Source organism: Stegodyphus dumicola, chromosome 3 (assembly GCF_044657685.1).
Source record: "Stegodyphus dumicola isolate Sdum_Otavi_A_Nest chromosome 3, ASM4465768v1".
In the NCBI taxonomy this organism is placed as follows: domain Eukaryota; kingdom Metazoa; phylum Arthropoda; class Arachnida; order Araneae; family Eresidae; genus Stegodyphus; species Stegodyphus dumicola.
Genome location: NC_140770.1, coordinates 111,471,617 through 111,484,949, shown reverse-complemented (window position 1 = coordinate 111,484,949; position 13,333 = coordinate 111,471,617). Strand labels below are relative to the sequence as shown.

The following is a 13,333-nucleotide window of genomic DNA, read 5'->3' as shown; positions in this document are numbered from 1 at the left end:
TTTTCTAATTTATGAGAAAAAAGCAGTGTACATGGATATAGTGAAGAGTGTGCGCAATGCCATTTTTGTGCAATTCTGGGATGTTTTTTTAAGTAAAAATAAGTCGGCGTGTACATGGTTTATGTGTATGTGTTATTTTGAAAAACGCGTAAGGAGTATGGTATTGTGCACTTTTTCCCAATTTTGCAGTGAATATTTGTCATGATTAAGCAGTTTTGTTAGATAAAATTTCTAGCATAAGTGTAATTCGGCTAGTAGATTGTTGGAAGAAGTGTTCAGTAGATAAAAAGAAAAGAAACATGTCTTTACTTCGTGAAGACAAAATGGCGGCGGGGAAAAAAATAGAGTGTTGCTGTAGGAGAGTTGGTCGCCAAATTTTCGCCAAAAAAACGCCAAGTTACCATAATTTAAAGATCAACCGTTTGTAGCTTTGAGGTCTGGATTATAGATCATTCCAGATTATGGGTGTCCAAATTAACGACTTTTGACTGTATTATGAGGTTTGTTTATGAAATGTGATTGATAATTGTTTTTAAGATTTCTATAATATAAATGAAAATGTTATAAAATTTTGTATCATTATTTTTTTTAAATAAATACTGGCTATTTCTATCACTTGTTAGTATATAAATTTGTCTCTTCTAGAAAATGGCAGACAACTATTCTCAAACCAGTTAAGTTCCTATTATTGAAAATGTTTTGCACAACATGTAACTATACATTTAGAAAGGAACTAAAAGAAACAATACATCAATACAAATTTCACATATTACTAGCTATTCTTTTAAAATTCCAAAATTTTTAACGCTGTAGCATTCTCAATTAATGAGATTTTAAATAAAATAGAAAGGTATCGATTAAAAACTTAAAATAAACATTAATAGTTCAAGTTCTGAAAAATGAAATGCAACTTTTCAGTTCAGAAAATTTCAGTTCAACAATGACATTCAATAATTGGTGCAACGTAGTCACAATGAGATTTAATGCGAATAATATTTCCATCTGAGTAAGTAAAGGGATAAAAGAAAATGCATATATTAGGTATAACATTCCAATTCAATTCATAGTTCAGAGAATAAAATACAGATCATACTGTCAGGGAATCGTTAGGAATTGAAAGGATAGCATTTAAAGCCTTCAAATTTCTTCATTCATTAATAGAAGGGAGAAAGCTGTTGTGGATCTCATAAGATATGTTGAAGGGGTATCAACTCGACGAAAGTCATGTCCCATCTTTTATTTCCTGAAAAAAAGACCTGCTGCGATCCTAATGCAACACCGCCGAGAAGATAAGTGCGACTAATAACCTATCAATCACCCCTTTTCGACTCATTCTGGGGTGGCTGGAGAAACATGCTGCGACGAATGTGTCTCAAGAGTTTACGGTCTAGCCCACATTTTACCCCAATGAGAGTCAGCCGTTACTAACAGACGAGTATGCATTTCTTGTGACCGCATCTCTTTTGGGGCAAACAGTGAACTGGTTAAAATGCAGTTTATTAAGCTTCGATTAGTTACAAATTTTCGTGTGAGTAACTTTGTTTTAGCATTATATGACGTCATTATTCTGATTTTTTTAACAATAGATCAATGTGTACATGTACAAACGGAGTGCGCAATGCCGAATCTGTCAAATTCTCAGATTTTTTTTAAGTAAAAATAGATTGATGTATACATGGACAGTGAGTTTGTGCAATTCTTTGAAAGTTATTTTGTTTTGTGTCATGGCCATCTTGAAATTGTGCCTTACTGGCCAATCGCCAAGGAGCACTGTGAAATATATTTTTACCAAAATGTCTAATGCCAGCCTTGGATAAGCCTTAAGTATATTTGTGAATTGATTTATTCGAAACTCAGCCTTAAAAATATGCAGAAAATAGTTATAAATATAATAAATAATTAAATGAACATAATTCAAGCTTTATTTCATCAGTGTGCGATAGAAGCACGACAAAATTTAGTAGAACAACATGTTTTTAATCTTCGATCTTTTGACAAATTACTAACAACGTATAGTGGATATCAGGCAAGCTTTATGATGATAGTAGTAAATTTGAAGGTTTTCAGTTATCACAAACAAAAAGTAAAATTTTCCAATAAATAGAATTTGTGAAGAAATGGAGAGAAGTGGTAATACATGAAGATGAAAAGAAGTTTTGCAGATTCTAGTGTAGAAAAGGATGCCCTTTGATCTGGCAACAAATATACTTATACCTTTTACCAGATTTTTGGTAACCCAGAATCAGCTATGTTTGCCCAATGTTATAACAACATTTTTTTTTTTTTTTTTTGTTATATGCCAATGTTTTTCTTAAGTTTAATCTAATTAGAACGTCTTACTTTAGTGATTGAGGGCTAAGTGAAATGAAGTACGTGTATCACATGCCACAAATCTCGCATTTTGAATTATTACAATTTTAATTGCCATTAACCTTTGGTTTTCATTGGCTGGCTGGTTCTAATTAATTACAGTCTCATCATTTTCACAAAGAAGTATGTTTAGAAAGATTAATATTCTTTTTTCATGATTTACAGAAAAAGTGTACGAAAGCTATAAATGATTGGTATATGAATGAAGATTGAATTAGTTCTCACGATGAATTTCAAGTTGTATGAAACATATGCATCTGGTCAAGCTTAAGAATCAATTGGATAGCTATGGGTGGGTTTGTCACAAGAAAGGGCATTCAAAACTGACACTCATACCAACACCACTGAGGGCATACGGAGCCACATTTAGTGCAAGTTTTCACAAGTGGGATCTTCGGCAGTTGTTGGATGATATTTAGTATTCTTACTTTGCAGTGTTTATGTGACATTGCTAATACTGGGATCAGAAGGAAGAGAATCAATTCTAGGACTACATGATTTGCATTATTGTGTGTTCAGCAGTCATTCGACGCTGACACAATGAAATGTAGACAAGAACGCACAAGGGGAGTACTTTTGTTGTTTTTGCAACTTCAGCACTGTTTTGGATGACAGCCATCTTGGAAATGCTGCTTTTTGGCACTATTCTTGGCATTATAAAAATCACTAAAAATACAAAGGATACTCTTCTGTAAACTTTTACCATTTTTCAATGAGATGACAATGCCTAGATCATCAATCAACTAACGGACGACAAAATCCGTATTAAGATTCTAAATCTAGAAAACATTGCTACTAACAGTGAAGGAAAAGACAAAGAGGCTGTTGAAAACGAAAAAAGTTCATATGAGTATTTAGTAAGAATTCTTGACGCAGCAATTACAGGATTTGAACAATGGAAATTTGTAACTAAATAAGAAATTAACTCTATCTTTGGAACTAAAGAGAAAGTATCTGTGCGGGAAAAAAAAAAAAAAAAAAAAAAAATGAAGCAAATTAAACAATTTACATTGAAAGAAATGCTTAATAACGTTATTTATTTATTTGTAAATTTTGATTCCCTTTAATATTTTCATAAATCACTTTCATATCTTTAGTTTAAATATTTATATGTCATCTTACCAGACTTAAATTAATGATCTAATAACCGAAAAAATTCCAAATCTGGAATCATTGAAGTCCTGATGAGGCTGGATCTTGGATTTAGTACTGCATGCATGGTCTACTGCTGACGTACATATAAGAACATTACGGTTATCTTTGAAACATACATATGACAATGGACGTAAAGTAAATAGTGGTAGAAATAAACTACTGAGGAAAAAAAGTTCATCAAATTTAATCTAATACTCATGATACATAATAGTATAAAAATCTGATAAATTTGCAGAAACTTAATTATAAACACCACAAAAATTGCACAATTGATAAAAAGAAACTGTACTTTTTTTTTTTTTTTTTAAATTTTTTGCTGAAGTAAATGGTAATTTGTTTACTGAAACTAAATTTTTCTCATTAAAAACGTACTAAGCATCATCATATATATATATTACCATAAGATCTACAAAGTTATATCAAGGATAAGAAGAGTGAGACATTAGCTTCATGTAAACGGTACAAAAAGGTATAAAATATATTAAATTCAGGGTTGATCTTTACAATATGGTAACTGGTAGTTTGGCAACATTTTTGGAGGCGATAAAGGTTACTACCTGGGACTTTGGTAATAATGTGAGCAGTACTCAGTTCCGATTACGTATTATTTTGCGTGAGGGAAATGAGAGATCATGGGATATGTCATGTGATATTAATGGACGAATTACGGTTCTTTAATCGGAAAAGGGGGGAAATCGGGAAAAAATGTGGAAATTTTGTATTTAGCTTTATTCTGTGTTGTGTGAAACAGTGTTGTTTAATTTTTGGATCCCATGGCCCTAACTAAAGTGAATTCGAAATGGGTATTTAGGCATTGTGATAAAGAGAAGTTTGCTTTTTATTTAGCGGAGGAAGTATGGAGGAATAATTCGCAGAAAAAATCTTTTAATAATTTTATTGAATGAATTAGAAAAGTGTATCCGCCACGTAATCAAGATTTTGAAGAAGATTAGGTAAGTTAGTATTTTTAATTATTTGAGGATATTATTTTTATGCATTGTTCTAAATGTAAGGTGGAAAGGAATTTGGTATTATTGGGAAAATTGTTATTAGCAATGATTTAGTATAAAGTAATTAGGATTGTAAGGTAATTTTTATTAATTTATAGTATGTGCTCATTTATATTTTAAGGAGTGTTTTTGAATTTAATTCTATTTTAATGAAATGATAGTTATTTTGTGAATTTTATGTTTGTAGGAATTTGGTATACATTTAAGTTGAAATAAACGTGCATGGAAATAATTTAAATATTTGATACTAAGTATTTGTAATGCTTGCGGTATGAATTCGTTGGTGACAAGTATAATGTAATAGATGACTTAGAGGTAAAAGTTTTTGGATACTTTATTTATTTTATATGTGGAAATGTTCACATTTGTAAAGGGTAAATACTTTTTCACGATCAGGTAATGTCATATATGTTCTTTTTACCGGGTTTAAAGATTGAGAAAATTGCCATGTATTTTCGTGAAATTTTTCTAATTTATGAGAAAAAAGCAGTGTACATGGATATAGTGAAGAGTGTGCGCAATGCCATTTTTGTGCAATTCTGGGATGTTTTTTTAAGTAAAAATAAGTCGACGTGTACATGGTTTAGTGATATTTTAATTAAATGATAGTTATTTTGTGAATTTTATGTTTGTAGGAATTTGGTATACGTTTAAGTTGAAATAAACGTGCATGGAAATAATTTAAATATTTGATACTAAGTATTTGTAATGCTTGCGGTATGAATTCATTGGTGACGTGTATAATGTAATAGATGATTTAGAGGTAAAAGTTTTTGGATATTTTATTTATTTTATATGTGGAAATGTTCATATTTGGAAAGGGTAAATACTTTTTCGCGATCAGGTAATTTCATATATGTTCTTTTTACCGGGTTTAAAGATTGAGAAAATTGTCATGTATTTTCGTGAAATTTTTCTAATTTATGAGAAAAAAGCAGTGTACATGGATATAGTGAAGAGGGTGCGCAATGCCATTTTTGTGCAATTCTGGGATGTTTTTTAAAGTAAAAATAAGTCGGCGTGTACATGGTTTATGTGTATGTGTTATTTTGAAAAACGCGTAAGGAGTATGGTATTGTGCACTTTTTCCCAATTTTGCAGTGAATATTTGTCATGATTAAGCAGTTTTGTTTGATAAAATTTCTAGCATAAGTGTAATTCGGCTAGTAGATTGTTGGAAGAAGTGTTCAGTAAATAAGAAAAGAAACATGTCTTTACTTCGTGAAGACAAAATGGCGGCGGGGAAAAAAAATAGAGGGTTGCTGTAAGAGAGTTGGTTGCCAAATTTTCGCCAAAAAATCACCAAGTTACCATAATGTAAAGATCAACCAAATTCAGTATTAAAAGAAACTGCAAACAAACAAAAAAAAATTATGGGTGAATAATTTTAAAGTCTGCTTCAGATGTTAAAATCCGATGACTGATTTTTGCCAGTCTAGTGCATGTGTATCATTTGTGCACTCGGACTTTTCCGTTCAAAATACTGCCAAATCAAAAATAATCAATCGAAAATACTGACAGCTTCCTTCTAGTGCATAGTCATAATGACAACAAGCTGAAAGGTTAATGTTTTAAAGCTTCTAGTACTTTAATAAACATATTAATCAATTGCAGGATTACCCATAACATTTCCCTAAAATCAGCAGTTAATTTCCTTAAATTTTACAATTAACTCCTAATTAACAAATTACTTGATTATAGCACAAGTTGACATGTTCTTCTTAAACTTGCCTCAGAAAGCCTAAGAATTCAATTAGACAAAACTTTGCTTTGATTATTAGTTTTACAGAAAAACTTCGATATATTTTAAATGTTAGGTTATGTGAATAGGGCAAAGCATACAAGCGCTATCCGTCTAAGCGAAGGCATTCTGAGGGAAACTGGTTCATATTTACATTAAATGGGGAAAGTCATACAAACCAACCACTCAACTAGCCTATTCACCCGACACTGAAATCATGTTTAGCTCCTAGCATTCAATGTCCTTAACCTCTTGGCCACTCATAAAACACTCATTTTAAAGAAAAATCCTTTTTCTTTTTTTCCTATGAAACAAAAGTATTTTTCCAAAGGTTGAAATATTCAGCCTGTTACTACCAGATTTACAGAAAATCTACACTGTATAAAGTGAAGAATACCATACCTGCTTTCCTTAAAATGCATAGTTTTTGTATTAATGTAATGCCGATACAAATCTTAATTTGTCCTAGTTTGAAAACAGAATATAATGCCAGAACATATCAAGAAAATACAGAATAATATACAGAAAACTCATTTATAACATACTACATGAACATATAAAACATACAATACGAAATTTGCCGAAAATATTCCTGATAATCTGTCTTGCTAAATAAACCATACTACCTAAGCAAAATATACTCAACTTCTATAACTCAGTCTATTTTATCAATACTATTAAACTTAGGTCTTTACAAATGTATCAAAGTTTACTTACATTACAACAGACAGGCATCAATACAGCAAGAAATTTTGCAGAGAATCTTTTAATCATTTGCTATAGGTAAATTTAACACTATCAACTATAATATCTTTAAGTTCTATATCATTATTAACACACACTCTTTTACTAGTTTTGCGATGTTAGCAGAGTTAAACTGTCTAGATAATGCAGTTACATTTACTTTAAAAAAAAATGAACAATTCTAAGTAATATTTACTAATGCAAAAGATAATAAAATGTTCTCACCAGGTCATGAACCCAGCTGGGTATCTCATCAACTTCGCCTCTGGGATATAGCTTTTCCATTCCCGGACCTTTACGTAATAACTGGGAACCATAGGTATATCCTTCGCCGAAGAAGTATTTGTTCCTCAGCGGAGCCCTATCAACTGTATGCTTTTTATATAAGCCTTTTTCTCCTATAGCCACAACTTCATCAATTTTATCCTCAATTGCCTTGCTTTCTTCGTCTGAAAACAGCCTTCTTTGCTGGATACCTTCATGCAGTTTTCTCAGAGTATCAAGATAGGAGTCTGCTTCTCTGTCATAATAACTTCTTCTTTCTATTTGTTTCTCTTTCATTGCATTACGTGTATTATTGCAGTTCGTGTCTTGAGTTAATTGCAATTTCCTACGTAAATCCCCATATTCTGCTGCCATGTTTACTACCAAACTGCTTCGATGTGTTTTGATTTATTTCTACGTCGAGAAACTTCCGCTACAAATAAAAAGGAGTTGAGTTGCGCACGTGCTTACTCCTCCATTTTGTCGCTCCAAAATCCCGCTTTGTGCTACCTAAGTTTAAGGGGCCGATGCTATTCGCACCCGCAGTGACGACGGTGCGAATAGCCTGTTAGTGTTAGACGGTGCGAATAGCCGACGTAGGTGGTGTGAATAGCCTGTAGCTAACAGGCTATTCACACCACCTACGTTCGCGCATGCGCACAATCAGCCCAGGTACCAGCATTTTACGCCGATTTCCGTAAGGTAGGCGGTAGCGAGAGCGAAGATTGTTAACCCTAACTCAGCAATAGAAAGGGTTGTCAATTGTTCACCAGCAAGAGAATAATTTGCAAGTAATAATTATCGGTTACAAAGACGAAGTCAATTTATATACAGGATAATGTTCAGGAAATGATTAGATAAAATTGGGATTTAATGGTGGAATTCTTTTATTTAACAGAGAAATTTTTATGCAAACTTAGACCCTAGTCTTATCGCATTGGACAGTCAGAATTATTATTCAATAAGAAAACTTAGTGAAAATTAAAATATTCTTATATATTCATCACTTTTTCAGTATCCACTCATGTTTATATGTTAAAATGCCATATTCAAAATCAAAGTTATTTATGAAATAAAACCTTATAAAATCTGATAAATCATTTGTGTGTGCAAATTTTTAAATCTAAAACTCTCACATTAAATTATTTCTGTCTTTTAAATTACATCTCGTTATTTATTTCAATTTAATTTATTAATGTGTTTGTACTAATATTTCAAAGTTCTTTGAAGTATTTTTTGTGTCCTGAAAATGCCATGTACTTCCATAAAAACAAATAAGCAGGTATACAGAACTGTCAATAACCAGTATTATATGATTATTTTAATAGTTGATTTAATCCCTTTTAAATCATTCCATGTCTAAATTTTCTACACAGAAATCCACTGTCTAATTTTTATTATCTTTTCTCGGACGAAAATTTTCAAAGAAGAATGAAATGTACAAATGAAGAAGTACAAAAAATGTAAACAAGATCCCCCCCTCCACTAATCAGTCATTTAAACTATACCAACCGTTCAGGAAAACGATAAACATTGCGAACATAAAAATCTACTCTTTTTTACATATATAAGAAAAGGAACCCATTTTCCTTTCTAAACTTTTGAAAGTCGCCAACGCTTAAAAACTACGCCAAGGTAGTAACCCGCCTTTAAAAAAAAAAAAAATTCGGGCAGTTCGCGTACGTGGAATCCGTTACGGATATGACAATTCAATGCGCATGCGTGGTTAATGGTGGTGCGAATAGCTTCGGTGCGATTAGCCGCTTAAGGTATTCGCACCAACATTAACGACGCATGCGCATTGAGTTGTCAAAGGCGGGTTTCTACCTTGGCGCAGTTAATCAAATTTTACGCGTTGGCGACTTTTAAAAGTTTAGAATGGAAAATGGGTTCCTTTTCTTATAAAAAAAAGGAACATATTTCCTTTTATTAAAGTGAATATAAAAAAGGGCAGATTTAATATGTTCGCAATGTTTATCCTTTTCCTGAACGGTTTAAATAGTTTAAATGACTGATTTAAAGGGGGGTCAAAATCGTGTTGACATTTTTTGTACTTCTTAGAATACATTTAGCTTTAAAGATGTGTTTTCCTCAATCAAGCCTTTAATTCATTCCTCTTTGAAAAGTTTCGTCCGATAAAAGATACTAAAAATTAGATTTCTGTGTAGAAAATTTAGACATGAAATAAGTTAAAAGCGATTATATGAACTATTAAATCAATTATTCTGCATGCCTGATTATTTTTTTTTATGAAAATACTTTGCATTTTCAAGACACAAAAAGTGCTTCAAAGAACTTTGAAATATTAATACAAACACATTAATCAATTAAACTGAAATAAATAATGGGATGTAATTTAAAAGACAGAAATAATTTAATGTAAGAGATTTAGATTTAAAAATTTGCACACACAAATGATTTATCAGATTTTGTAAGGTTTTATTTCATACATAACTTTGATTTTGAAATATGGCATTTGAAATTGTAAACCTGAGTGGATACTGAAAAAGTGATGAATATATAAGAATATTATCATTTTCAGTAAGTTTTCTTATTGAATAATAAATTCTGACAGTCCTATGCTATAACATAAGGGTCTAAGTTTGCATAAAAAATCCTCTGTTAAATAAAAGAATTTAAGTAATTTCTGTAGCCTTCTTGTCAATACACTAAAGATTTTTTTAACTAATTACTCGTCCTCGCTTGCAATTAGAACCATCATTTATTTTATCTAATCATTTCCTGAACATTATCATGTATATAGATTGACTTCGTCTTTGCAACTGATAATTATTACTTGCAAATTATTCTCTTGCTGGTGAACTATTAACAACTCTTTCTATTGCTAAGTTAGTGTTAACAACCTTCGCTCTCACTACCGCCTGCCTTACGAAAATCGGCAAAAAATGCTGGTACCTGGGCTGCTTGTGCGCATGCGCGAACGTACAGTCGGTCACAAAAGTATTCGAACACCGGTACCCTATCAGAAAATGACAAGATGGCGTTTTTTTTCTCTTTCTCTCTGTGTGTCGTGTTATTCCACCCTAGGTTTTCTTCTCCCCCCCATCTTGGAAAAAACTGGAAAAAATTGGTTACGATCTCTTTTTGAATGGGGAGATGCCATTTTGAGAAAAAGCTGACGACACTATCTTGGAGAATGAACATGACCGCTCTACACACCCTTTTACTCTCTCTCTCTCTCTCTTTTTGAATTGGGAAGCCATTTTGGGAAAATGCAGACGACCCTATCTTGGAGAATTGAAATGAACGCCTCTCCCTCTCTCTTTGAAATGGGAAGCCATTTTGGGACCCTCTATTCTTGGGGAGGGAGAAAACTGAAGTCTGCATTTCGCTGTCTCTGAATGCGGAAAGCCCTTTTGGGAAAAGCGGACCCTCTTCTTCTGATCTTGGAGAACTGGAAATGAACGCTCTACACGATCTCTCTTTGAATTCAGAAGGTATTTTGGGACCTCCTAATGTTGGAAAACTGAAATGAACGCTCTACACCTTCTCTCTCTCTCTCTCTCTCTTTCTCTGAAATGGGTAGCCATTTGAAAACTCCCTAACTTTGGAAAAAAACAGAAATGAACGCTCTACACCATCTCTCTTTGAAAATGGGGGTGTGTCATTTTGAGACCTCCCTCCCCTAAACTTGAAAAAAAACTGAAATGAATGCTCTACACTTTCTCTCTTTGGACATGGGTAACCCTTTGGGGACCCTCTCCTCTTGGTAGAAAAAAAAAGAACTGAAGTGAAGGCTCTACACAATCTCTCTTGGAATGGGATCCAAATTTCGGGAAACGTGGATCACCTCATGCTGGAAAACTGAAGTGAACCACCAAGATTGGACTCTATATAATATTTTTTTTAATTGACATCATGACCCTCCTCCCATTTGTTATTAAAAAATTGTTTTTTTTGTTTTGGTTTTTATCCCATTTCCGATGTGATTTCAGAAATGCAATTCCATAACAGTTCAATTTCATTCGAGGTTAAATGATCTAAACAGTCTTTGACCCACCCATCCGTATGATTATTTTCTTCTCCTTCCTGTTGCACCAAATTTTGTAAGTCCATATAATCATTCCATACGGGAAGGGCTGGATCCTCACAAGGCTGTCTTGAAACACTTGGAGTCTCTTTGGGATGAGTGGAGGGATCTAGGATGTCTGGACCCGGCTGCGATTCTACCTCCATGATTTCTGGACCCGTTGGAACTTGTTTACCCGGCTGAAATTCTACCTCTACGATTTCTGGACCCGTTGGAACTTGTGAACCCGGCTGTGATTCTGCCTCCATGATTTCTGGACCTGTTGGAACTTGTGGACCCGGCTGACATTCTATCTCTACGATGTCGGGACTTTTTGAAGCTTGTGGACCCGTCTGACATTCTACCTCTACGATGTCGGGACAGGTTGGAGGAGAAGAAGAAGAAGAAGAGGATACTGGAAGAGGTTCTGTCTGTGAGGAGTCCGAAAGAGGTTGCCTGTTTGAACAAGTCGGGGAAGAAGAAGAAGAAGCTTCTGGATTCTGAAGCGGATCTTGCACGCCAGGTAGGTTCCGGTAAGTCGACCGTTTTTTAAGAGGTAATTTTTTTTCTTCCTCCTCATCTTCAATTGTGATGACTTCAATTTCATTCCGTTGCCGGGTCGATTTTGTTTCGGGAAATAACGGTTTGGTCCAGCTCCTCTTATCATCTAAGGAAGGGATGGGTAAAGGTGGCGGAGGGTTTTCTTCTTCTTTTTCTTGAAACATAATCGGCGATTGGAAAGAAATCTCCTCTTTCAATTGTTTCCAAAGCGAGGACGAGCACCGATCGACGAGAAAGAGACTCTTCTGGGTTGTGACGATGAAATATTGCGTTTTCGGGGGAACGACATAGTTTTGAAAAGGTCTTAGAATATATTTCTTATATTTCATCCTGTCGCTGACTTTAAAACTTCTTTCCTTCAGATTGGGGGACGATGATTCGTAATAGGCGAGAGGAGCGGCTGTGGTTTGAACAATATGAACTTCGTCCTCAGCCGTCGTTCTCACTCCAAACGTAAAATATCGTTTCGTGAGAAAAATATTCTTCCACCGAAAACTCGTGCGCGGATCTGTATATCGCCGGTCTGTTTGAATGGGCCGTCTCAAAGCTCGATCCATCCGATTCCAAGAGAAGGGAGATTCCTCTTTCGTTTGTTGCGATTCGAATAAATTTCTGTATATATTCTGAACGAGCAGGTTGGAGGATTCGACATCTTGGTTGAAAGAAACGATCGCTTGATGAGGTGGTAAATGCGGAATAAATGTCGCACAATGACACGCCAAAAAAATTTTCAAGTTGGAGATTTGCTTTAGCGTCTTCAAATCCTCCCCGTTCGAAATCCGTTGAGTTGGAAAAACGTCTAATAGCGACATGGCTCCCAATGGAAAAGAAATGATCTCGCCCAGTACTCTCGTCTTTTTATATATCTATATAGACACACACAGACACACATAGAGGCTCTATGACGTCCGTTTTATTTGTTTTTTTTTGTTTCTCTCTCTCTTCTTTCCAAGAAATCTTATCTCCATGACCTCTTTTTCTTTTCTTAAAAAGATGAATGTGTGTGGGAATGAGGAAGTGAAAGTAATAATTTAATAAACAAAAAATTATCCAACCATGACCTTCTTTTTTTTTTCAAAGTCAACCTTTCCAATCCAAGGACGTCCAGAGATAGAGGAAGCAGGGAGAGAGGAGGAGGAGGGAAGGGAAGGTCACACTCTCTTTCTCTCTATAAATAAAAGGGGAGAGCCCCAAAGTCGTATTTTTGTCCAAGTGGATCATGAGGAGGCATCCCCAGCTCACTACGTGTATTCCTTTCAAATATAAATATGTTGATCTTTCCTTTTATATCATCCAAGGAGTCGTTTACCTGAAAGCCTCCGATTTTTCAAAATGTGCGGGTTATTATACCGTGGGGAGTTATCAAAAGATGCGGGACGAATTTTTGTCCGACGAAAACGTGTTGATGGATCGTGACATTCCACCTTTGGATGCACAAATTTTGTTAATGAAACGAGC

The 13,333-nt window shown here is 34.1% G+C and overlaps 1 protein-coding gene across 1 annotated transcript in view; it reads right to left on the bottom strand.

Moving 5' to 3' along the window:
- LOC118181163 (RNA demethylase ALKBH5-like) overlaps positions 1-7,792 on the bottom strand; it is a 38,812-nt gene extending 31,020 nt beyond the window's left edge. The window contains exon 1 of the mRNA XM_035350237.2: positions 7,246-7,792. Coding sequence (XP_035206128.1) covers positions 7,246-7,659 — 414 coding nt within the window. The 5' untranslated portion in view covers positions 7,660-7,792. The remainder of the gene's footprint in view (positions 1-7,245) is intronic.
- Between the last annotated feature and the right edge of the window lie 5,541 nt (positions 7,793-13,333).